This window comes from Thalassophryne amazonica, chromosome 17, assembly GCF_902500255.1.
Source record: "Thalassophryne amazonica chromosome 17, fThaAma1.1, whole genome shotgun sequence".
In the NCBI taxonomy this organism is placed as follows: domain Eukaryota; kingdom Metazoa; phylum Chordata; class Actinopteri; order Batrachoidiformes; family Batrachoididae; genus Thalassophryne; species Thalassophryne amazonica.
In genome coordinates this window covers 5,342,815-5,370,732 of record NC_047119.1, presented here as the reverse complement: position 1 = coordinate 5,370,732, position 27,918 = coordinate 5,342,815, and the positions used below count along the sequence as shown (strand labels likewise).

At 40.4% G+C, this 27,918-nt stretch overlaps 1 protein-coding gene across 1 annotated transcript; it reads left to right on the top strand.

Annotated features, from left to right (window-relative positions):
• On the top strand, positions 1-27,918 carry LOC117529961 (WD repeat-containing protein 41-like). The gene is given in 12 exon segments (XM_034192868.1): positions 1-137; positions 3,119-3,234; positions 8,416-8,464; positions 8,571-8,690; positions 9,744-9,806; positions 20,259-20,308; positions 20,310-20,368; positions 25,220-25,282; positions 25,373-25,474; positions 27,466-27,489; positions 27,492-27,649; positions 27,748-27,918. Coding segments are annotated over 12 exon segments (978 nt in total). The 5' UTR covers positions 1-89; the 3' UTR covers positions 27,874-27,918.

The window sequence follows — 27,918 nt, the reverse complement described above, 5'->3', positions numbered from 1 at the left end:
ATTTGTTTTTTTTTTCTTATTTTCTCGTACAGATAAGTAAAATTGGTAAAAGTGTATATATTCTTTGGTCGCACAGGGGTCCTGAAGTCATGCTGCGTTGGATTCTTGGTGTTCGGGAAGCTCAGAGTTCTGTGGAGGTGAGATGTTCTGAACAATATAAGCTGTTACATCATCATGACAGCACATAAAGACAGATGATATCAACGTTAGAATAGTTACATGGACACTTACAACCAACTCTTTGATCATAGGTATTAATACCTGAGACCATCAAATATGGTCATCGGGTATTCAGTACTTTAACGTTTCCCATAATCCCCCTGTCAGCCACCTGCGTGTCCCAGAATGCACTGCAGTGCCAGCAGAGTTCCAGCGTCTCACAGCGCGTGTTAACAATGGCTAGCGAGGATGTGGATGGGGATGATCCAGCAAGTTCACGGATAATTATGATGATGACGTGTTATCTAGAGGAGGTGTGGCACCTGTGATGGACTTTTGCCGCGCCCCGATATTGTCTTGTCCATACTTCACGAGCGAGGTTTGTTTACATTGTGCCCAGAACCTGTGTCGCTGACCAAAAATCAGTCCGCCCTGCCTTCACTGCGCATGCGTCATTTCGGAGCGTCCACAGCATCATTTCTGAGCGTCAATGATTATCGCCTCATTTCTGCTTCAAACGGCCTCCAGTCATCACCTGTCTCAGCGACAGATATCTGAAGCTTTTGTACAACAATAATTTCTCAATAAAGTCAGCATTATTTCATAACAAAAGACAGGGGAGCGAACATTGTGCGACACCAGTGCATCTGAGTCTGACTTGAGTCTGACTTCCTACACCCAAAACGATCAAAGGGAATAATTTGATTATTAAACATCAGATGACAAAGTAAAACCTCTTAAGTCATTGTAAAGTCAGTTTGAAGCAGAAATGAGTCACAAATTGGTGACTCGCTGCTGACGCTCCAAAATGACACATGCGCAGTGAAGGCAGGGGGGGCTGATTCTTTGGGGGGGACCGTTCGGTCATCGACAACGGAACTCTGCTGAAACTGACCTCTTGTGTGAGTCACGGACTGCGAGATGGCTCGAGATTGACAACTGCGAAACAGCAAATTGCAGACTTTACGTCTGTCTGTCTGTCCACCCGATCGTCCGTCTGTGTTCAGCAATCACAGACGGAAGTCCAATCTTATTACTACCAGACTCTTCAAATTTACAGGGAATGTTCTTGGGACACAGACCTTGGACAAGTTCAGAGATGGCTAACCTTGATCTATTTTAAGAGGTTAAATAGTCACATTCTGTTTCACTAACTTTTATTTTTACCACATAAAAAGTGGTTGGTTATGTTGTGAGAAGTGTGTGTGTGTGTGTGTGTGTGTGTGTGTGTGTGTGTGTGTGTGTGTGTGTGACTGGGGAAGATAACTTGAGAATTGTTAAACAGGCTGTTCTTTGGACTTCTCATTGATATTTTTTAATAACAGACCCCAAGTGCAAATGTAACTTTTGAAATCAGTTCTCGTTTTTATTTGTTCTTGTTACACAACAAAAATACTTACGAAATATACAAGCTCACATTCAGTCACATGTTTGTCCATCTGCCCGCTTCATGTTTCTGTCTCCAGCTCATCTTGGACAATCAAGCGTTGCTCCCAGGAAAATTAGGTTATGTAATGCCTCCAGTATTACCTGGATTTACCTGAGAGTCTTCACTCGGTTGGAGATTTGTGGGAACCATCTCATGGAACCCTCCCGGAGGCATCTTAATCAGATACATGAACCACCTAGTGCCACTCTGTTCCACAAGAAGGGCTTGTGGTTCTGCTCTGTGTTCCTTCTGGATGTCAGAACATTTTATTCTTTCTCTAATGTACCTTTTTGTATTTGCACTGTGAACAGACTGTGTTCTCTTCCAGTAGTGTCTTCTGGCCTTCATTGTATGTCAATGCGTTCAATAGTGTTTGTCATTGCTATGTAACATAGTAACTATATGAAAAGGAGTATTGGTAATCAGTCGATGCTGTTCCATCTCTGACCAAATCATAACAAAACAAGCACATCCTGTATGTTTACTTCTTATTGAACCTATAGTCTTTATTAACAACCTGTGTTTATTGTCTGTATTTGTTTTGCATAGAAATGCAGGTGACTCAGGCAGGAGGAGAATGACGAGCTGCCACCATGACACAAAGACGATCAGATTAATTTGTCCTGTTCTTACTTATCTTACATTTCTGTGCCATGTTTAATCATCATCAGAATCAGAATCAGAATTCTTTATTTGTCATTGTTCCTCAGGGGCTCAACGAAATTCAAAAACAGCTCTAAAAAGAAAAAGCAGTGCAAAAAAAAAAAAAGAAAATCATGGGATTTGTTTCAGATTTGTTCTTGAGAGTTTCAGATCAGTTTTCTATTGGTATGAATTTCTGTTCTTCCCAATTTTGCTTTGTTTTACAGACTGTCAAATGATTGTACAGACTGTTTGCACATATGGTTGAGAGTGATTAAAATTAATTCTCAATTGAGGGCTTTGCTTTCTAACGCAGAAGCTTTACAACTGTCAACCTGTCAAACTTAAACTCCATTTTTTTCCTTACTCGGAAAGAAGACTCCAAAGTACTTAAACTCCTTCACGTGATGTCACAGGCACCCAAAATCATTTTGGCCCCAACATGTTCACTACGATTGTCTTTGCTTTTGTTCTTCCCAAGTGAATCATTGTGGTATTATCACAACTCTCGGCAGAAAGTAGGCCTCGTTTTCAGAGTTCTATGGTACTCTGGCTACACTGTCGGTTGCTTTAGCTCTTACGGATCTGTGGAGTTAATGCTTTGACCTACTTTATGTGTGATTGAGAGCATACTGTGATAGGATGACAGGTGGGACAGGTAACTTATTCGCAGGGGACACACATTTTGAGTCAGATACGGGACGTCACGAGTAAAACAGGATGATTGGCAACCCTTGATGTAACGTTACCTCTGTACAATAATATTTTTGACCTGAGCTGCACTTTTATACTCTCCTCTCATGGTCCTTCTGTCTCTGGTTGATTCTGTTTTCTATTTCTGAGCTTCACAGTCTGTTTGTCTCAGCACTTTCTGTCTTATGTCTGCAGAAAAGCCCCGTGTTGTGCATTGGAGAGGAACAGCCCAAAAACTGGTTCACTGAGCTGCAGGTGCTGAAAGGACATTTTGACATTGTTCGATTTCTGGTGCAGATTGATGACTTCAGGTAACCCCCCCCCCCCCACCTTTCTCCTCTTCTCCACTCTTGGCTGGCCTCTGTCCCTCTGTGATTGACAGGAGATCCTCTCGTACAACAAACTTACAGAGCATGACAAGAGCCCAATCATCACCACTGTGTGTGTGTGTGTGTGTGTGTGTGCACATTTCAGTATCAGCAAAGCTTTTTTTGATGATGTCCACTGTCTAATACATGCCCACATATGAACTGTTTGCACCTGCTCTCCTCTTTGCTTTGTGGAAGTGTGCTGCACACTGGCATGGTAGAGAGAGTCTACATAAGTGGCCAGATAGGGAGTGTGTGTGTGTGTGTGTGTGTGTGTGTGTGTGTGTCAGGGAGAAGGTGGTGTCTTCACGCATGGTCTCCTCCAGTAATAATCCCCTCCTATGGGTCTTGTCCTCTTCGTATACAGGTCTACTTTCGGGGGCAAAGGCCAGAAAATTCTCTCCAGATTGCTTTTGATGTTTGGAAATGTATCCGAAGCCGTTCCTTTTTCAACTCTTTTTTATCATCTTTTCATCCTGTTGTTTAGTTTTGGGGCAGGTTGTGTGGATGGCTGAGGGTCAGAGGGCAGGTGAACGTGTTAAATCCCAAAACAATTTATTATCTCCACCAACGAAGTTGGAAGAGGTTATGTTTTCAGCCCTGTTTGTTTATTTATTTGTCTGTATGTTTGGAGCCCACAACTTAACATATATTGTTATGATTTTTTTTTTTTTTACTGAACATTCATACCCTGATAGGCAAGAAGTGATTCAATTTTCAAGGTCAAAGATCAAAGTCAGGAAAAATCTTGTAAAATTGGAAAAATCCATATCTTTAACATTGAACGATTTTTCACAAATTCATAACTGTCAAAAAAGATCAGATTTCTTTCATATTTGAGAGCGTTGTGTAGGATGGTATCCTTTATCCTTTACTGACTGACAAAGTTTGATCTGGATTTTCAGATGAGAGATTTTCTCTCATTCACTCATCTTCAACTACTTATCCGGGATCGGGTTGGGGGGGCAACAGCTCCAGCAGGTGACCCCAGACTTCTCTTTCCCGTGCCACATTGACCACCTCTGACTGGGGGATCCCGAGGCATTCCCAGGCCAGTGTGGAGATATAATCTCTTCACCTTAGGCTTAAAACTTTCCTTTTTGCTAAAGCTTATAGTTAGGGCTGGATCAGGTGACCCTGAACCATCCCTTAGTTATGCTGCTATAGACGTAGACTGCTGGGGGGTTCCCATGATGCACTGTTTCTTTCTCTTTTTGCTCTGTATGCACCACTCTGCATTTAATCATTAGTGATCGATCTCTGCTCCCCTCCACAGCATGTCTTTTTCCTGGTTCTCTCCCTCAGCCCCAACCAGTCCCAGCAGAAGACTGCCCCTCCCTGAGCCTGGTTCTGCTGGAGGTTTCTTCCTGTTAAAAGGGAGTTTTTCCTTCCCACTGTAGCCAAGTGCTTGCTCACAGGGGGTCGTTTTGACCGTTGGGGTTTTACATAATTATTGTATGGCCTTGCCTTACAATATAAAGCGCCTTGGGGCAACTGTTTGTTGTGATTTGGCGCTATATAAAAAAATTGATTGATTGATTGATTGATTGACCTAGTCCCTGGGGGCATCCTTACCAGATGCCCGAACCACCTCAGCTGGCTCCTTTTACGTGAAGGAGCAGTGGCTCTACTCCGAGCTCCCCACAGACGACTGAGCTTCTCACCCTATCTCTAAGGGAGACACCAGTCACCAGTGGCAGTCCTAGAGTGATTTACTCCCCGGGCGAAACCCCCTGCGTGCGCCTCCCCGCGCACACTAACATGGCCACCACCTCCGCCCCACCACCCATGAAAACACTAACTTCGTCCAGAACACCCACAATCCCACAAATTAACTCACAACAGCTATTTTCAAGAACAAATTTCCGGTTTTAATGACTACTGCAATAACAAACACAAAGACATTGGCACAGTCTAATGTGTCATCATCCATGGACTTATCTGCAATGATCATCTCAAAAGTTTGCAGGAGGCATCATAATTGTTTGCCACAGTGCTCACTATCCGTGATGTGAAATTCCATCGAGTAGGAGCATTTCTGGGCAACCTTGAGCAGCCTGCAGACTCAAGAAAAGACATCCTCTTTGTGGATTTTGAGAAAAACGTGGCAAACCCAGAGAGTGATGCAAAAAATATTCTGCACTCAGATAAGCATTTAGCCCCCTGAGACAGAACCAGATTCAGTCTGTGTGCATAACAATGCACAAACATTGACCTGGGGACTGTTGCTTTAACTTTGGCCTGCAAACCATTGAGAGCTGAAGCCATGACAGCAGCCACGGCTTCTTCATAAGGAAGACTATCAAATGGCTTCGCCAAAATCCGGTCCACAACATTCAAACTGTCTGCCATTATGTGCAGCTTGCTACTGGCGCGAGGCTCGTGTGAAGTGTGTCCGCCTGTGAGTGCTTTGTGACGGTGAAGGAGCTCAGCAGCACCCGCTGCTCGGTAGGGACAGAAACTGCGATAGAAGTCAGAAATAGTGATAGAAGTCAGTCTCCAAACACAAGCACCTACAAAAAAAAAACAAAAAAACACCAGAAATAGAAGCTTGATTTGTTGCTAGTCGTTTTTAACAAAGAAAATGCCGCTAAGAGCATTAGGAAAGTCTCCGGTTCAACTCAGAACAGAATGAAAATTAAAAAATGCTCCCACGGATGTTTACACCAAAAGATCGCTGATTCGCTCATTTTGCTGTCAATCAAAAAGGGATTCAGCCTCAGACAGATCATCCAATCATCATGCAGAAGCTGAGCGTCCGGGCCAGCCGAGGCCCGCCCACTGCCCCATAGACCCCCAGACACGCTGAGCGTCCGATGGGCGGGACAAAGCCCAGCATTTATCCAATGACTCGTCTCGTTTCGCTGCAGTCTTTGTGTCACTATTGAACTCTGTGGGCGCTCAGCGTCCACACAGTTTAAAGCACTGTGAAGCTGTGGGTTTGAGTGAGAGGAAAGCCGCGTCATTACCAGTGATAAGAAGCTGATTCTGAACAAAAGTTGAGCGCGTTGTAACCACGAACCCCCCACCCCCACCCCAGTTTTTTTTTTTTTTTTTTTTTGGACAGGGTTTTTTTTTTTTTTTTGACTGTTTTTTTTTTTTTTGCCCGCACGGTCGTGCCCCCCCCCCCGCGATGCCGCCCTGGGCGGCTGCCCGGTCGGCCCGCTTCCAGGACCGCCCCTGCCAGTCACCCTCCTGAGGAAGCCCATTTCGGCCACTTGTATCTGCGATCTAGTTCTTTCGGTCATGACCCAACCCTCATGACCATAGGTGAGAGTAGAGATGAAGATTGACTAGTAGATCGAAAGCTTTGCCTTTTGGCTCAGCAGCCTTTTTGTCACAACAGTATGGTAGAGTGAAAGCAACACCGCCCCTACTGCGCAGATTCTCCGGCCAATCTCATACTCCATCGTCCCCTCACTCGTGAACAAGACCCCGAAGTCCTTGAACTCCTTCACTTGGGACAAGACCTCATTCCCTACCCGGAGTAGGCAATTCATTGGTTTCCTCATTTTTGATTCACGAGTTTTGTTGTTAAGTATATGTGTGTGTGTGTGTGTGCTGAATAAATTCATTCAGTTCATTCATTCATTCATTCCTGCTGAGAACCATGACCTAAGATTTAGAGGTGCTGATCCTCATCCCAGCCGCTTCACACTCGGCTGCGAAGTGATCCAGTGAGTGTTAGAGGTCACAGGCAGATGAAGCCAACAGGACCACATTATCTGCAAAAAGCAGCGAGGAGACTCTGAGCCCACCAAACTGAAGACCCTCCTCCCCCTGACTACGCCTCGATATCCTGTCCATGAATATCACAAACAGGATTGGTGACAAGGTGCAGCCCTGGCGGAGGCCAGTCCCCCTTTTGATCTGTATTTTGTAGTATTTATAATATTTTAGCTTATGAAAAGACACTTCTAACACGACTTTGACCTTGAAAATTTTTCCAAGGTAAAAATTTGTGTAATTGGAATGTAGTGTTGGCAGAGGTTTGTGCTCTACAAGCACGGTGCTCTTGTTTATTTATTTATTTATCATTCTTATTCTTATTATTATTTAGGTTGAGCTGGCCCTACAAGAAATGAATCCTAATATTGCATGTTTCAGTACTCATGCTGACTTACCAGTGATAAGATCTGTAATAGAGGAACAATCCTCGTGTTCTATTACACTTTCACAGGACCAAGACAGGCTTGAAAATGGTTTTGGGTTATTTGAACGATACTGAACAAATCTGGCTTGGTTTCCCAGTTCAACGGAAGAATTAAGTCCTGTTTCAGCCCTGAGGTCTGTTATTGTTGGTGCTTATGTCTGGATTCCGTAGTGTGAAGTGGATAAGTCTGTGACTCCCCCTGGACAGGACCCCGGGCCAATGCAGGCTATTTCCCCAGCCAAGGGAAGCCATGTTAGAGCTGGGAGAACTGAGATAATGCAGATGAATTGTCTTATCCAAGGACACAGACAGGTAGTGTGAACGGGAAAATAGCCCAGGTTTAACACAGAAGCTTTACAACAGTCTGAGGCAACACCACCTGTCAATCTCACACTTACTCAGAAACAAGACCCCAAAGTACTTGAACTCCTTCACTTGATGTCACAGGCCCCCAAAATTGTTTTGTCTACATATTCAACTGGGGGTCAAAGTTCCAATCCCGTTGAAAAGTACTCATCATACACAACCCAAAAATATATCCTTTGCCACATCTCCGTTCTTCTGGTAAGTCACTTTGTCCAGAAATACAGAAAGTTCACCTTTTTCCTTTTTTTTTTTTTTTGTTGTCAAAGCCCCATTTCCACTGCGGAGTCCTGCAGTAGAATTGGGCTGCTTGAAACCTCAAAATGTGCTCCAAAATGGGTTTTTTTAACTGCCATTTGACCTTATATTGAACCCTACCAAAAGTTCCTGCTTCTTTGAAGAGTGAAACCCAAGCAGGATTTGTTTAGTGTCCTTCAGGAAACCCAAAGCCACTTTCATACGTTGGACCCTGTGAAAGTCTCCCAGAACTTTCAGGTTTTTCCTCTGTTACTGGTGAAAAACAAATCTGTACTTTTTAATTTTTTTTTTTTTCTCACATAAGTCTACATGAAAGTTCTAGCTCATATCTGTCCTGGTGTGTTTTCCAGGTGTGCCTCAGCGGGGGACGACGGTCTTGTTTTGGTTTGGAATGTTGAGGTGAATGTGGTATCAGCTGTAAAATGAACACGTCGTCAGAAAACATTTCCTGTGCATTGTGCAGTGATGAACAAGAAGACAATTGCTGGTTTCTTTTTTTTTCTAGACTGGTGAGAAGTTGCAGGAGCTGAGGGGCCATTCCCAACAAATAACAGCCATAACGACCTTCACCTGTGATAATGGACACACGTCGCTGCTCACTGCGTCGTCAGACCGAAGTCTCAGTGTATCCTCACACAGCGCCAAGGAAAAGCCACACGCTCTATTGGAGGCAGACAAACAAACACAGAAAAACTGCTGTTTGGCATTTAATTATACTTTCATCAACGGTATTTAAGCACCGCCAAATACAGGTGAATCCTGCTAACTAGTTGGGGTCCACAAAACCAGTCCGCGAGTTATCTGAAACCATGAGTTAATGAGGTTGACGAAAAACACTTAAACTCAGCTTACCTTGTCGTATTACATTAGTTTCGACCATTTCAGATGATTGTGGATGATTTGAAGTTTGGCAGGCACGTGTATAAATTCCAGTCTGATCTGAACCGGCAGGAAGGCTCTAAAGAGAAAGGTCACATCCAAAAACTTTGAATCATCCACAAATGTCCGCCCTGATGAAGTCCTCATTGCTGACGCGCAGTCGTCGCAGGAGGAAGAAAAAGATTCTGAACCCACTCCAGATGAAGAAATCGTTGTCCAGAATCATCTGCATTGACGATTCTTCCCAAAAACGGCCAAAACAAAATTGACTATTATAGAGTAGTCTAAATTTACGGGGTCCACAAATCAACCGTGAGTAAAACTGAAAAGCGACTTAATGAGGTTTACCTGTAATTATGGTGCATTCCACTGGCAGAACGCAGAATAATTGTTCACCTATCTGCTTAAGTACTGTGAATGGACCAAAATTAAATTTCTCAAATCTGAGATTTTTTTTTTTATTTTTATTGGCAATACATGAACAAGCTCAGTTATGTGGCAGAGTTCATGCATAAAGAAGCAGAAGGAGCATACCTACATTTGGCTGATTTAATTTAATTTTTCACTTAAGGCCATTAGCGCACAAAATCCTCATCTACATACTGCTGTCTATTTTGCGTTACCACCTATTATAAACTGCGCAATTAGTCTTACAAAGTCACCTGCAAAACTGTCTACACCCCAGCGTGCCAGTGTTTGTTTAGTGCACACGATTCGGCACTCGTTATCTGGGATGTTAGTAAAACAGGCCCACTGTGTTTGTACCTCGTGCTTGAGTTTCCTTAATCATATTTTTCAGCTGTGGGATCCTGATACCGGGAACAGGGTTCAGACCATTTCAGACCTTCAATCTTCTGTAAAGGTAATTTATTATACCTAATCAAACCTCCTGTGCTCAGAGGTATCAGTGCTGGAGCTGCTGCACACTTAAAGTGTCCCTGCCATGCCATGACGTTTTTACATATTCTTGAAGAATAAAAAAGCGTTTTCCACATGTTGTCTTTGTTTTTTACCATGAAATTACACTGAACAAGGATTTAGACGTTTCGTTACCAATCTGAGAATTTGAATTTTTCAGGTGTTCACATGAGCACCTGCAAAAAAAAAACAAAAAACAGAACATTGACATTTTTGTGTTTTCCAAATATATACATATGCATGTAAACTGAACAGCATTTTTTGTTCATACTTCTGTACATTCAAAGTAGATTAGATGTGATACAATTTATGATTACAGATGTTCTTCTATATGTGTATTTTAGACAGGAAAGTCTCCATTTAGCATAAACATTTTTCTGCAATATTATGCCTGATAAAATTGACAACAGACATAGAAGTAAATTTTCTTTTATTTAGAAATCTTTTTCCCCCCATCCCATGTGGGTCTGCAGCTTTTCAGATAAAGATTTGCAATCATTTGCTTTGAGTAAAAGTGAAGAATTAGCAATCACAAGAAACGGACTTATAAATGATTAAAGTGACAAAGTTTTTTTTATTCGGCACACAAAATATTCAGATAGAAAAAAATGAACAATTCCACAAACAAACACAGACAAAACTAGTGAGTCCGAAAGGGTGTGGGCTGAAGCAAAGCTTATTAGCGCCCACCCCTGCTAGTACAAGTCCAACAATTCTAATCAGTCATATTTACATAAATACAAATTCACTACTACATGTCGACACACAGACATACACATCAATGTTGTGTGGGCCGCTGAAGAGGAGGTACTGCTGGCCCACCACCACCAGAGGGCACCCTGCCTGGAGTGCGGGCTCCAGGCACCAGAGGGCGCTGCCACCTCACAGGAGCAGCCGGGGTGACAGCTGTCACCTACGACAGCTGTTACCAATCATCTGATCCGCAGCGGTATATCAGCAAGACGTCATCTCCACTTCTTTGCCGAGATATCGCTCTACCGAGGAGGTACGTATCCAGCCAATCGTGTTGTCTTTTGACCATAAATACTTTTTTGCCTTCACGCAGATAGTGAGTAGAACAGCAGGAGACTGTATTGTGTTGTGTGGGCCGCTGAAGAGGAGGTACTGCTGGCCCACCACCACCAGAGGGCACCCTGCCTGGAGTGCGGGCTCCAGGCACCAGAGGGTGCTGCCGCCTCACAGGAGCAGCCGGGGTGACAGCTGTCACTTATCACCTACGACAGCTGTCACCACTCATCTGATCTTCAGTGGTATATCAGCAGGACGACATCTCCACCTCTTTGCCGAGATATCGCTCTACCAAGGAGGTAACGATCTCAGCTGACTGTGTTGACTTCCTGATAGTAATATCTGTTGCTTGTGTGTGTTGGACAGCAGATATTGTGTTTCTTTTTCGGACGAGAGGTGGAGGTGGTTTTCCCACCATACGTGTTGCTGGTGCACACGCACCCCTATCTGTTTTTGTTCCTCGCCAGCAGTACCAGATCCGACAAGCGGAGGCAGTGGCCACCTGGGTGTTCGGGACTTGGCGGCTCCAGTATTCCCGGGGTTCGGTGGCGGAGGAAATCGTGTGGTTCCGGTTCTGCTTTGGACGGACGTCTCTTATCTTCGAGCCTGCCCACGTGACACATTTTTTGTAAATTGACTACTTGTCTACAATTGTAATTCGCTGTATTGGTTGTGCTTCTTCACAACAGTAAAGTGTTGTTATTTGACTTCCTCCATTGTCCGTTCATTTGCGCCCCCTGTTGTGGGTCCGTGTTCCTACACTTTCACAACAGTATTGGACCCTTTGGATAAGTACTCACATTCCTGCACTAACAGTGCTTTCCTGACGAGAGGTGGAGGTGGTTTTTCCACCATACGTGTTGCTGGGTGCAGGCACACCCACATCTGACTGTTTCTGTTCCTCACCAGCAGTACCAGATCCGACAAGCAGAGGCAGTGGCCACCTGGGAGTTCGGGACTTGGCGGCTCCAGTATTCCCGGGGTTCGGTGGCGGAGGAAATCGTGTGGTTCCGGTTCTGCTTTGGACAGACGTCTCCTATCTTCGAGCCTGCCCACATGACACCTTTGTGATTCGACTTTATTGTCTATTATTGTAATCGGTTGTGTTTGTTGTGCTTATTTCACAACAGTAAAAGTGCTATTTGACTTCCTCCATTGTCCTTTCATTTGCGCCCCCTGTTGTGGGTCCGTGTTCCTACACTTTCACAACACATCAATATACTATTCGCTTATAATTATATTTATATAGTACCAGATCACAAGAAAGTCGAATCAAGGCACTTTACGCCAGTAAGGACTAACCTTACCAACCCCCAGAGCAAGCACTAGGCAACTGTGGTGAGGAAAAACTCCCTATAAGGAAGAAACCTCAAGCAGACCAGGCTCTTGGGGGTGACCCTCTGCTTGGGCTGTGCCATATATACCTATATACATACGTATATACTTTACAAACATAAATATATACATATATATATATATATACATACATATACACAGTCACTTGTATACATATACACCTACCCATATCTATATATCTACATACGCATATACATAACCCACACATTCAAATATACAATAAGTCCCACTATAAATCAAATTATATTTGCTTCTTTATGATACTTAGACATGATGTTCTTTTTGAGTAGTTTCTTAAATCTTACTAAGGTACCACTCATTCTAACCTCTGTTGAACATTTGTTCCATTTCCTCACCCCAACCACAGACACAAAAACCATTTACATTTGTTCTTACTGGTGGTTTCATAAAAATTGCACAACCTCTTAAACTATATCTGGATTCCCTCAATCGGAACAGACTCTGGACATGTCTCGGTAAGGCTTGGTTTTTTCGCTCGAAACAAAGTTTGAATTGTAATGTAATCGACCAAATCTATGAATTTTAATAAATTTAAAGACACAGAATGAGTTGGTTCACGATAATGTTTATTGCAGATGATTCGTATGGCTCGTTTTTGCAAAGAAATATTGGATTGGTATTTGATTTGTGTTTCCCCATGACTCAACACAGTATGTCATATATGGTACCATCAGAGAATGATATAAAGTAAGTAACCCTTCTTGCGGCAGTAGGTCTTTGGCTTTATACAAAATGGCTATAGTTTTGACAATTTTGATTTCACATAATTTTATATGTGGTTTCAGCTAAGTTTATTATCAATTATAACACCTAAAAATTTATTCTCTGTTACTAACTCCAATTTCCTTATTGTTTATAGTTACATTTTTACATTTGGGTGCCTGTTTATTTCCAAATATAATACATTTAGTTTTTTCAAGGTTGAGTGACAACTTATTAGCGTCAAACCAAACCTTAAATTTTTCCAGTTCTTTCTCCACTATGTCCAGAAGCTGTTCAAGATTTTCACCGCTACAGAACACAGTTATATCATCCGCAAAAAGGACACATCTCAGTGAACTCAACACCCAACTTATATCATTATATAGATTATAAACAACAAATGACCAGCACTGAGCCCTGTGGCACCCCTGAGTTCAGAATTTGATTATTGAATTGAACATACTGAAATCTGCCTTGTAAATAACTAGCTATCCATTCGTATGCCAGACCTCTGATTCCATATTTCTGCAGTTTAGTTAATAGTATTCTATGGTTAATTATGTCAAACGCTTTCTGTAAATAAAAAAAAAAAACACCTGTTGTGTATTGTTTATTGTCAATTGCAGTTGCTATACTTTCCACAAAGTCCATCAAAGCATGTGATGTAGTTCGAGACCTTCTGAATCCATATTGTTCTTCACAAATGATGTTATGCTTCAGTAATAATCATTTAATCTTTTAGCAAATATTTTTTCCCCAAAATTTTGGAAAATTGTGGCAGGAGTGATATAGGTCTATAATTAGAAAATGTGTGTTTGTCACCAGTTTTTAAACAGAGGAATTACTTTGGCTGTTTTCATTTGAGAAGGAAATTTACCAGTACTTAGTGACATATTGCAAATATAATTGAACGGGTTTTACTATACAATCAATACTTTTTTAATAAAGCCATATCCAAATTATTAAAATCAGTCGATTTCTTACTTTTTGAACCATGAACCAGATCAAGTATTTCCCTTTCATGAGTACCACCAATGAACATTGAAACAGATTTGTTAAATGTGAATTAGTTACCCAGAAGTTATTAGTTGATTAGTTGATTAGTCAATTTTACTGGCAAGATTTTTACCCACATTAAACGAAGTATTAATTAAAGTGTTCAGCAATAGACTCGTCGTTATCAATCGTGATGTAGTGTTACTCTGAAAAAATGAAGGATAACTCTCTAGTTACTCTATTCTTTTTTACTATTTCATTTAATATGTTCCATGTGTTTTGATGTTATTTCTATTTTTGACAAGTAACTCATTATAATATCTTTTTATACTGAGTCTCATGATATTGATGAACTTACTCTTATATGTTTTATACTTACTTTCAGCTTCCTTAGTTGTAGTTTTATGAATGTTTATATAGTACGTTTTTCTTTTTACATGCCTCTGAAGCCCCTAGTTATCCATGGTTTGTTGCTATATTGATTTCTATATATTTTGTCAACAAATGGACAGTGTTTATTATACAAACTGGAAAAAAATGGAAATGAAAGCATCATATGACCTCGTCAACATCATCAACAAAAACATCCGACCATTTCTGACTGGATAATCATCCCTTAAATTATCAGTTGTTTCAGGTGTTACTTTTTACTCATGCATTGATATGCTTCGATACATACAACAACCCTCCAATGCAAAGACTGAGAAAAACTGGCAAGTGATCACTGATATCACTGACCAGTAGTCCCCCACTAGATTACCGGATATAACGGTAGTTAAATATTGTCCAATGAGAGTTGTTGTATCATAGTTATTCTGCTAGGATGAATGATGGTTGGAAACAGTCCTAAACAGTACAAGGTGTTTATAATGAGGTAATTGTGGATGATTGTGAGGGTTTTAAAAATCTATATGAAATCTCCACAGACAAATAAATGCTTATTTCTGTTGATTTTGTTGTACATTCCTAAGATAATGTCTTCAAAGGTGTTCAATATTTGTCCCAGGAGCTCTGTAAATACAACTAACAACTATGTTTTGGAGTTTATAGATGTAATTTCTATGGTAACACATTCCATGATGTTGTCCACTGTAAATGACGTGTTGTTAATGAGTTTACAGTTATAATCGACCTTACATACAAGCATCGCCTCTGCCCCTTCTCGTCTGCCTATTAACCAGGAACAATTCATAACCCATCAGATATACCAGATCTTTATTATCCTCATTTAACCATGTTTCTGAAATTGCAATAACTGAAAAACATTTTTTGGATGTTTTCAAACAATCATTAATAGTGGACAGATTACGAGAAAGACTTTTGCTGTTGAAATGTATAATTGAAAAATCTTCATCATTGATTTTATAATTTTTGAATTGTCTTCTGTAAAATATTTGCACTGTCTCACAATATTCTCACTGAAAAAGGTATCAGGATCATTTTCAGATTCGAAGGGTGGTTAGCAGAGTTATTCTAATTAAATGTATCTAGACAGAGCTCCTGGGCAGAAATAAATGGATCATTATCCTTAGTCATTATGTCATTCCGTTTGGTGAGATGTTCATTGATGAATACGTTTGTCCCTTTCAGTTTTCTTCCTTGTTTTAACGTGCTGTTTTGTGTTTTCTGTTGATGAATCTCATGATGACGGTTCGTTTATCACCATCATTTCTCCGGGCAGAGGGTGGCACGCTTCAATGTTATTTAAATCCATTTCTATACCTTTTAGATAGGAGGAAATCAACGAACCTGTTTTTCCACAGAGCTGACCTCTGTTCACTGTGCTCCCCTCCACTCTCATCTGTTACCGCCTGTGGTAGGACCATGGTTTGATGTGAAGACCTGTGATGATGACGTCGTTGATTCTGGTGTACTGCTCCAATTCAGCCACTCTATTTTCCAGCTGCACAAGACGCCGGTCTTTCTCGGCGTTCTGGAGTCGTAATGCCTCACTTCTCCACCAGACCCATGATTGATTTCTGTTGCTGCTTCACAACAGAAATCTCCTCTGATAGAAAGTCCAGAGATTTTTTAATATCGTCACCTTCCTCGCTGTCAGGAACCTTCTTAGGCCCCATGGTCGGCTTGTGGGCTGCTTGACGATCGCCGATGTTAACAGCTGCATTGTTTGTCACCGGGATGGATCTGCACTGTGCTGGTGCCGCGCGGCCTCGGGTTTCCCTTCGCCTGATGATTCCGCACGGTGGCCTGCACGAGGCCTCGGGGAAGCGGCACTCGTGATGCGCGGCTTTAATGATGCAGCGCGCGGGCATCAGTGAATTCACCACGTTGGGCGGGACCTCGGACGTTGTTGCTGTCCAGTCGCGGGGCTAAGTTGCCGGTGAGGTGGTATTCCCACTGTCCGGGTTGGCAAACACTGGCGTGGCAGGATGGCAACTACAAACACCACCTCTGAAAACCTCAGGTACAAACTTTTTTGCAGCTGCGCTCTGACGACACGCAGCTCTGACTGGATATGACACGAATAGTACATATAAATATATACAAATGTACAGAAACTTTATTTTCAATGATTTTTGAACAACTCCTGAATTTAAGCACGCTGTGCTGCTGAAAAATTTTTTCATACACAAACACACCGTGCCAGGAATAAATAATCATTTATAAGAAAGGTGGTGAGTGAACAAAGCGTCAAGCAACCCAGTCCAGTCGAAGATCAAGCTTCTCTACTATGGAAACCACCATGGACAGCTGAGAGCCTACACAGAAACATCTGTGTTTTGTAAGCAGCTTATATCCGACCAGCGCTGTTGTTGTCATTCCCTGACAGCTGCGCTTCACATCCTCTTTCTGTCACGTTCGGCTGGACATACATGTTTTGGAGCCGTCATTATTTTCACATCAATCCCTTCATCAGAAACTTCCTCATCTTCTTCAAAAACAATCGATATGTCACTTAAATCTTCACTATAATCGCTCAATATGCCTTCACTGTCCGTGTCTGCTGTATTGGTAAACAGAGCCGTGCTGCGACACATCTTACTTGAAATGACGTCACATCCGTCGCAGCGAAAAAGTAGGTCAACTCGGAGGCGGTAATTCAATTCTCAGATGGGTACACGAAACGTCTAAATCCCTGTCAGTGAAATTTTAGGTAAAAAACAAAGACAACATGTGGAAAAAGCTTTTTTTTTATTCTTCAAGAATATGTAAAACTTCATGGCGTGGCATGGACACTTTAAACTTTAAAAATTCACCAGATCACCAGGGATCTTTAAGACATAATTTCCAGTTTAAAATATATTTTAATAAAAAAAAGACTTTAAAAGATTTAATATGAGATTATTTGTTCATTCAGGGCAGCCGGTAGATTAGTGGTTCGCAATGTTGCCTCACAGCAAGAAGGCTGTGGGTTCGCTTCCCACCTGTGTGGCAGTTTGCATTTCTCCTGTGTTTGGGGGGTTCCTTCCGGGTGCTCCGGCTTTCTCCCACATCCAAAAACATGCAGGTTAGATGGATTGGAACTTTCAATTGTCCGTATGTGTGTGTGTGCGGGTTGTAGATGTGTTTGTTTGTCTACATGTGGCCTTGTGATAGACTGCCGTCCTGTCCAGGATGTACACTGCCTCATGTCCTGTGACTGTTGGGAGTTGGGATAGGCTCCAGCCCCCTGCGACCCTTGATGTGAGTGGGTATAGTTGAATGGATTGATTATTGTTATTCATTCATATTGTCAAACACGGAATCACCCAGGGATTAACATTCTCTGTCGCTATGGTTGACTTTCATCAATTGTACTCTACGCTGTAAAAAATTTGACCAATGGTTACTTAAAAAAATTGTGGCAACAAAGTGACACATCATTTAGTAGATTTTAAGTTCTACGTTTATGATTAAAAAGTATTGAATACATTAACGGAACTTAAAAAAATAATAAGCACATGTTAATAAAAGCAACAGTTGAAATGTGTTGGATTTAGTAATAACACGCCAAATGATGTTATACACGTATCACCAAAAAATATTTAAAGTAAATCCTACTCAATTTCACAAGAAAGCATCCACACAGGATTTATGCCAGACGCCCTTCCAGACGCAACTCCACATTACATGGAGAAATGTGGCAGGGGTGGGGTTTGAACTGGGAACCTTCTGCACTGAACCCAAGCACACTAATCACTTGGCCACCACCCCTGCCCAGCTCATATTCTGCTACATTGATGCTTAATTCAATGCATTTACACGACCCAATATCCTGACCAAACTTACGTAAAATCCAGTTTACTTACAGTTGAGGCCAAAAGTTTAAATACCCCGGCAGAATATTTGTTTCTTTTGGCCATTTTTCAGAGAATATGAATGACAACATAAGAACATTTTCTTACTCATGGTTAGTGGTTGTGTGAAGTCATTTATTGTCAGACAACTGTTTACTCTTTTTAAATCATAATGACAACAGAAATTACCCAAATGACCCGGATCAAAAGTTTACATACCCTTGTTCTTAAAACCATGTGTTGTCCCCTTTAACATCAGTGACAGCTTGGAGTTTTTTGTGGTAGTGTGGATGAGGCTCTCTGATGGTAAAGCCGCCACTGAATATGTGTTGGACTTATTTATAAGAATTACAAAGAAATACAAACAGTGTGGCACTCTATGGGACATCTGCATGGAGGAGACATTTATCAAAAACTGAGTAACTGTGCGAGAAGTAGAAGAGTGAGGAAAGCCACCAAGACACCCAGACAACCAAGAAGAAGTTACAGGCTTCTCTGCCTGTGATTGGAGAAATTGTGCACAGTGTATGTTTTGCATTTTGTATCACCAGTTATACAGCTTCATGATGAAATGGTACAGAGGAGGGTTTTCTTTCACCAAAAATCAAATATAGGCTTACATGTCAGATGTACCTTCTGGCAAATTGTAGCTGACATTTCAGGTCTTCTTTTTAATAAAATCCTCCTCTGTACCACTTCATCATGAGCATGCATACCTGGGGATACAAAATGCAAAACATACACTATGCACAATTTCTCCAATCACAGGCAGAGAAGCCTGTAACTTCTTCTGGTTGTCTGGATGTCTTGGTGGCTTTCCTCACTCATCTCCGTCTTGCACAGTCACTCAGTTTTTGAGAACTGTCTCCTCCATGCAGATGTCCCATAGAGGGGAAAAAAAAAACAAAAAACAAATATTCTGCCAGGGTATGTAAACCTTTGGCCTCAACTGTAAGTTTGATCAGGATGTTGTATGGCAACAAAGTGACTTTTCAATATTATTGAATAGATTTGAAGTCCTGTGATACAAATTAAAACTTAAAATCAAACAATTGTTTTAGTTAAAGTTAAATAAGAACAACAGTGTAAATGTGTTGAATTAATAGTAATAGATACAAAGCCCTAAAAAACAGCTGCCATCACAGCAGTAGCAGCTCCGCTTCAACTCTTTAACGAGAAGCAAAGTACCTTTTTTTAAATTCCAGTTATTGATGCACAGTCTCTGTGACGTGTGATACTTGCGTTCGTATGGGTATTTGTTTTGATAGCCTGTCTATAATTATTAGACCGATGATTAGCCTGCGTTCGCCGTTATCTGCTCGGCTGTGTTGCTGTTGCTGCTGGCAGTGGTGTGTCCTGGGTTGATGATGTGCTGTTCCGCGACAGTTGTCATGTGTGTCCTTTATGGTGTGTCTGTGGTTCATTGTTTATATGAATAGAAACTGTCCTTTTGCAAAAAGTACCAGTTTTAGTCAATAGATTTTTAAAGACAATTGAGCTCCTGTTCCCTTAAAACTCTGTTGGTCTTTAGTGTTCAAATAAATTGTAGAACAAAGCCTCTCTACAGTATGATAGGTGTAAAGACAACAGCAACACTGGTTTTCCGTGGGGGTTGGGGGGGGGTCCGCAGAAAGAGAGCACTCACAACACACCTTTTTCTCAGCTGTTTCCACCTACTTTTACACTGAAACCAATAGGAAACAAATGCATCGCAGTTTAAATGCTGTTATAAAAAGGTAGATGATGAACAGCTTACGACCTGGTCTGGGGGGGGGACAGAAGATTTTTCCCCCTTTAATCCCTGGTAACTGTATCTGTCCTGTTCAGATTTGTAAGATTAATTAAAGTTGCTCTGCCTGTTGTAATTTAGTGTTTAAATGGTTATTGGCTCTTTTTGATCATAGATTAAAGTTAATTGGAGCATTTGTGAGATAATTACGCAATGCTAATGTGTATTGCTGCTATATTATGTGTATGTGTGTGTGTGTGAGACAAAGGAGTGTTATTGATGTGTTTTTGTTCATGTGCTGATACAGTTGTGTGTGTCTCTTCAGGGCTTGCTGGTCTTAGATCGACTATCTGTGTGGCTTTCTGGTGGAGAAGATCTGTGTGTGGAACAAAGATTTTCAGCTGCAGTGCCACAAACAGAACCACAGTGACACCGGTAAGGACAGACAGAGGAAGGACAGACAGGAAACTGTTGCTTTTTGATGACTGCTTCATTTTCAGCGAGTCCTTTTTGAAACAAAACTCTTGAGGAAGTGAATCCATGAGTGACCGTGCTGGGAACTATCATCTGCTTTGTGTATTTTATTTTCCACTCTGTTTCAGCCTTAAGAGATAGTTCCGGTTAGTTTTTTCATTGCAGTTGTGCCACACAGTAAATCCTACAAAAATGTAACAATATCACTGGCAGTACATGTTGTAAATCATTATAAAATGCAAGAATACATTAATAACTGCACAACGCCGTTTTAAGGTTCAGGAAAATGCAGGTTTGAGTTAATTTAGAGATATATTACACATATTCTGTTGATACTGTGTTTCCTTTACAACATTTTTTGTTTGTTTTTGCTGCCAGTCTTTTAATATGACTAAAGTTGTAAAAACATCAGCTTGTCCTTCGGTACACGTGACAAACTTCAGGTTTAATAGAAGCCAAAAACCAAAAGCACTATTTAAGAAAGTATTCATGCATCTTTGATCCTTTCTCAGTTGTCTATAAATAAAATGCTCATCATGTATTATGTTACTTGTGTAATATTGTGTGAAAGGTTTCAAATCTGCCTGAAGTTATTTGGAATGCAGGGTAATTTTTAAAATTTATTTATTAAATATTTCTTTACAGGGAAACGCTGTTGCGTGATATGATTTAGATGTTAGATTCACAGTATATTTTAAATGACTAAAATGGACATGCACCATTAATCTCTATAAAGCTGTAAGGAAAGAAGCTCAGATTCCCCAAATTAAACAATAAGCAAAATTAAAATATGGTGCATTTATTAAATACTACCTAGGTGTTTTGTGTAAAGGTACAGGTTGGTGGGCACATAGGTTAATCCACATTATACAGATCAGTCAGTAGTTGTGCTTGTATGATTTTTTTTTAATCAATGAAACATTCTGGATAGTGAATGTGAACGTATTGTTTTTTGTGAGCACAAACAAACGTATATATACCTGTATTTATATGTCCAAATCAGTTCAGTCAGAAGGTGAGCACCAGGTGCTTTAAGGGTCGTACCCACGGGCTGTGTCTGTCGGGGAGTAGTTGGAGACTTGTCTGGGTGACAAAACACCACAAATCAGTGACAGATTCTCAGTTGGTATCTCACTGAATTGGCACTAAAGACAATTTAGCGCATGTCCTTGAATGTGGACCGAATATCACACACTTGTGGCCTAAATGTCCACATAAATATCGCCTGAGGCATCTGAATGCCACGCGGCACTATCGCGAATGTCGAGAGTGGCTTTCGAAGGTGCAAGATCTGACTGATTTGTTTGGCTAGCGTGTTGTCCGTGGGGATCCACGGGCTCTAGATTGGTTAGTGTTTATAAAATAGGTATCTGACATTTTTCAAGGGTGGTATAATAAATTATTCAAAGTTTCTTTAATGATTTGGAGTGGGCATGTGAGTCCAGAATGTAATTATCAACGTCCATTGCTCACTGTGGCATGTAATATCTGTAATTTCTCCAGAATATTAGTTCTTTCAACGTTCTGTTTTGGCAGCGTTCATCCTGACCCAAACTACTTAAACATATCAAATGGCAAATGTCAGCTTTCCCCAGTTTATTCTGTGATCGAAGCATACACATGCACATGCGCACACACACCACCACACCCACAACACACACACAACACGACACACCCACACACACAACACACACACACACAACATGCCGCACACACACACACACACAGGCCACTGGCTTTTACATATATAGATGATGCAGTTACAAATGGGATTTGTGTCGACCTTGACCTCTGTAACCTTGGACTGTGACTGCCTCCCCCCCCCCCACACACACACACACACACGTGCACACTATAGCTGGCAATGTGTGAAAACATGGACCACCCTGACTTCAGGGTTTTCGGAATTCAAATTATTAATGCTGCATTTATACGTTAGCTTGTGAACGTTTGAATAGATGTTTTTAGATCATAGTATACTGTTCCTGACTGCAGCAGCTGTTTATTTTGAACTTCCCTAGTTTTAGTCATCAACCATTTTTAATTCAGCACTTTATACACTTTTTTAAATCAGGAAATATGGCTAATATTTTTTTCAAGTACGCATCATAATAATAATACTAATAATAATAATAAGAGTAAGAAAAACACAGAACAAAAGAAAAAAAATAACAACTGCAAAATCTAAAATGACGCAGAGGTTAAAAAAAAATAAAATAAATAAATATAGATATATATATATATATATAATATATATATTCCACAAATAAATTAGGTATTCATATAGACACCGATTGTAAGAAATCTATAAAGGGTTGCCATATATTCTGAAACAGTGATGTCCTTCAACAGATACCTTTTTATTCCAGATGTAAGGTGTTGGACATCTCTCGTAGCCACATTTTAGGTTTGGGTACTGCAGGTCCTTTCCATGATGTCAGAAGTAACTTTTTGTGGTGATGAGAGAATAGAAAATGAGCTTCTGCTGTGCTGGAGTAAGTTTTCTGGATATCTGAGATGTGCCCAGAATGATTAATAAAGGTTCTGGTGACTGTAGTATTAAAAATTCTTGACAGTATATTGAACACATGACCAGTAGGTGGCAACATTGGTGCAGGAAAAAAGGCATGAAAGAGCGTTGCATCAAAGGTCTGACATTTATCACAAGTTGGTGAGGCATTTGGAAAAATTATAAATCTTTACTTTAGAATAATGAAGTCTATGTATTAGTTTGAATTGAATTAGACAGTGTCTGGTGTTGTTGTAACAGCAGTGTATGTATTCAAGTGATTCTTCCCAAATATCATCAGGAATTTGGATACCCATAACCTTCTCCCAACTGTCTTTATATTTATTAGAAGAGGGGGAGGCAATCATTAGTAGTTTGTTGTATATATTAGAGATAAATTTATCTTTATGTGGGGGTGTGTTTAAACATTCATCAATCATAGTTTGTGGTTCTGTTTCAAACCTTGACGTATATTTTTGTACATAGTCCCTAACTTTCAAGTATCTAAAAAAATTATTACTGTGTAGTTTAAACTTTGTATTTGTGCAAAAGTAGCAAATTTACTCTCAATATACAGGTCGTGAATGCAGTGTATTCCTAGTCTGCTCCAATCACAAAATGTTAAATCAAGATTAGAAGGGGGCAAAAGATGGACTTTTCACGATTGGTAAAGAGAGGGGTATTGTTTTGTAAGTGAAGTGTGATTTAATTTGCTTCCAAATGTGGATTAAGTTTATATTATTGGATTTTGCCTATATTCTGATTTGTCAGGAGAAGTTGGTCAAAGTAGAAGGGCGGCAGGTGAATATGGATCACAGTCTTCCAGTTCTATAGCTAGCCAGGTGTGGTTGGTGTTAGGAATAATAGTAAACAAAATTTTAACTTTTAAAGGCACATGCCCAGTAATACATTATGGGTCGGTGTTGGTTTGCTCAGCCCTGCTGTTGACCAAGGCAGGGATGTACATCTGGAGCTGGTCCTCGGGTGCCTAATGGCGACTTCTGCTCCTACTGGCAATTAGGATGGGTTAAATGCAGTAGACACATTTCATTGTGCAGGGAACATGTTCTTCTGTGCATATGACAATAAAATTTCTTTGAATCCTTGAATCCTTTGAAGTCTGGAAGGGATAGACTCCCGTTCAGCTTAGATTTAGTTAAATGTTTTTTGGTGATTCTCTGGGTCTTGTAATTCCACAGGAAAGGTTGGATAATCGAGTCAGTTTTCTTAAAAAAGGATTTTGTTCGAAATATGGTAATATTTTGAAATATATAAAATATTTGTGGTAGAAAAATCAGTTTGATAGTATTTATCCTCCCTAGTAATGATATTGGAAGAGTTTTCCAAAACTGAATTTTGCTTCTAAGTTTATCCAGTAGTGATGTAAAGTTGGACTGTATGAGAGAGGAGAATTATTTTGTAACTTCAATGCCTAGATAAGTGAATTTGTCAAGTGGATACTTTAAAGGGGTATCTTGCTAGAGGTGTTTGGGAGATGGAGTGGACTGGCATTAATGTGCTTTTGGTCCAATTTATATGATAACCTGAAAATTTTCCAAACATTTCGATTTTTTCAAGAATAGATGGTATTGAACAATGGGGTTTAGTATATAATAAAATATTATCTGCATATAATGAAATTTTATTCATTGTAGTCTTAGTTTGATAAGTGTGTATTTGGGGATCTAAGCGGATACTTTGCAGAAGTGGTTCGATAGTGAAAGCAAAAATTAGTGCCAACAAAGGGCAGCCTTGGTGCATTCCTCTAAACAAATGAAAGGATGTAGACAGGCTTTGATTTGTGTGAATTTGTGCTTTAGGATTTGTATACAAGAGCCTTACCCAATTTATGAACCTATCGCCCAAGTTAAATTGCTTAAGTACTTCAAACAGATATTCACACTCTATCTGATCAAACACCTTTTCCGCACCGAGAGTCAAAATAGCTAGATCATTATGCCTTTTGCTGTGGGTATATAAAATATTAAACAGTTGCCGTAGATAAGATGTTGAGCTTCTGTTTGTTATAAAGCCAGTTCGGTTGCAGTTGATTGATATATTCATTAAAGGGTTTAATCTGTTTGCTAGGATTTTTGCATATATTTTATAATCTATATTTAATAGGGAAATTGGATGGTATAAGCCCACATTTAATTCATCTTGAACCTGCCATAATTTTGGCAAAACAGTCCCACTGACCTTGGCTGTGGTCTACTGGTGAATTACCTGAACCTGTTATAAATATGCGACGTAACATCATCCCCAGAGTGATTCATGCTGTCATTGTGTTTTATATACTGTAGGAATAACGGCGATGATCGAGCTGCCCAAGAACTGCATAGCAGCTGCTATGGATAAAGTCATAGGTAACAAAAGAAATAATAATAATAAAAAAAAACAATATTTAATATTTAATATAAAGCTACAAATATAATAGCATTTGTTCTTGTTTGCAGTTATTTACAGATTGTCTGTGTCTGGTTCTGAGATGTCATTAGCTGAGATCCGCTGCCTATCCGATCACCAGGATCACATTCGAGCTCTCATCAACGTCAACAGTCAGTCTGCATTTATGAACACCACAACATCCCTAAAAATTAAAGGCGTGATCCCTTTTGATTATGTATTTATTTATTTATATTAGCCATTTAAGACATATAAGGGTTTGCTGTGCTGTTAGCATCAAAGAGCCCAAGTAATGTGGTAGAGGTTCAGTTGTAGACTGAAAGTACCAAGAAAAAAGAAAAAAAAAACATGAACTTGAAGTAACGGACACAGCTGGTAAAACTGGACCTGTTGCTTTAGGCGACTACAGATCATGTTGGGAAGAACTCAAATAAGATTTGGACAGATTTCACATGAATGTTTAGCTGGATATCTGCTGGACTCGGACACAGGTCTACTGTAACATTAGTTACATGTAGAGTAGTGTTCAGAATAATAGTAGTGCTATGTGACTAAAAAGATTAATCCAGGTTTTGAGTATATTCTTATTGTTACATGGGAAACAAGGTACCAGTAGATTCAGTAGATTCTCACAAATCCAACATGACCAAGCATTCATGATATGCACACTCTTAAGGCTATGAAATTGGGCTATTAGTAAAAAAAAGTAGAAAAGGGGTGTTCACAATAATAGTACATCTGCTGTTGACGCTACAAACTCAAAACTATTATGTTCAAACTGCTTTTTTAGCAATCCTGTGAATCACTAAACTAGTATTTAGTTGTATAACCACAGTTTTTCATGATTTCTTCACATCTGCGATATATAGGCCCAACACCATAGTAGGAGAAACATGCCCATATCATGATGCTTGCACCACCATGCTTCACTGTCTTCACTGTGAACTGTGGCTTGAATTCAGAGTTTGGGGGTCGTCTCACAAACTGTCTGCGGCCCTTGAACCCAAAAAGAACAATTTTACTCTCATCAGTCCACAAAATATTCCTCCATTTCTCTTTAGGCCAGTTGATGTGTTCTTTGGCAAATTGTAACCTCTTCTGCACGTCTTTTATTTAACAGAGGGACTTTGCGGGGGATTCTTGCAAATAAATTAGCTTCACACAGGCGTCTTCTAACTGTCACAGCACTTACAGGTAACTCCAGACTGTCTTTGATCATCCTGGAGCTGATCAATGGGTGAGCCTTTCCATTCTGGTTATTATTCTATCCATTTTGACAGTTGTTTTCTGTTTTGTTTTTTTTTCCCCACACGTCTCTTTTTTTTGTCCATTTTAAAGCATTGGGGATCATTGTAGATGAACAGCCTATAATTTTTTGCACCCGTGTATAAGTTTTCCCCTCTCCAGTCAACTTTTTAATCAAACTACGCTGTTCTTCTGAACAATGTCTTGAACGTCCCATTTTCTCAGGCTTTCAAAGAGAAAAGCATGTTCAACAGGTGCTGGCTTCATCCTTAAATAGGGGACACCTGATTCACACCTGTTTGTTCCACAAAATTGACAAACTCACTGACTGAATGCCACACTACTATTATTGTGAACACCCCCTTTTCTACTTTTTTTTACTAATAGCCCAATTTCATAGCCTTAAGAGTGTGCATATCATGAATGCTTGGTCTTGTTGGATTTGTGAGAATCTACTGAATCTACTGGTACCTTGTTTCCCATGTAACAATAAGAAATATACTCAAAATCTGGATTAATCTTTTTAGTCACATAGCACTACTATTATTCTGAACACTACTGTACTTGGTTTGCCAAAATGAGTCAGTGGGGAGACTGACATTTTATCACCACTTTATGAAACTCTATAAAATTACTTTTCGGAGATGTAAGTCATGAATGCAAAGTTTGCAGTTCCCATAAAATGCAGCATGAGCTTTGCTCCTTTGTGCCTTTGCACATGTGAGATCTCTTGGAGCAACGTCACGATCCAGAAATATTTTACCAGCAATAAAACAAATGAAGGTACATTTAATAACTAGATTTCAAAACGAAGTCAATTTTGTGAAAAATTGAAAGGGAGTGTAACTGCACGACCTTTTGTTGAGTTGTGTCCTTGTTGTTGCTGTATTTTCTTCAGATTTAATGTTTGCTAGCGGTTCCCATGGGGGGAGTTGATCCTCTGGGACGCGATTAGTTGGAACATATTGGTCTACGAGCACATCCTGTGGGAAGAGTCGCAGACCTGCACTCCGGCTGAGATACGGATGGGCGCACCCAAACCCAGTGAAATGTCCATTCAGCACCTGTCCACCAATGGAAAGGTACAGACACCGTAGGACCAGGGAGATGGGTGTAGCTTTTTCTGACTCCTAACTAATGACTGTGATTCATGAGCTGCTTCGTGTGCTTTGTTTTGTAGTTCATCTTGGCTGCTGTGGGCAGTGGCCTTTATCTGTACAGTGTTCAGACTAAGTCCGTGTTGGCCTATAAGAAGATTGCCCACGACTCGAACATCTTACACAGCGTGCTGCTCTCTGATAGGTAATATATTTTTCTTTACACTATAGTATGGTGCTCTTGTAGTATAGTA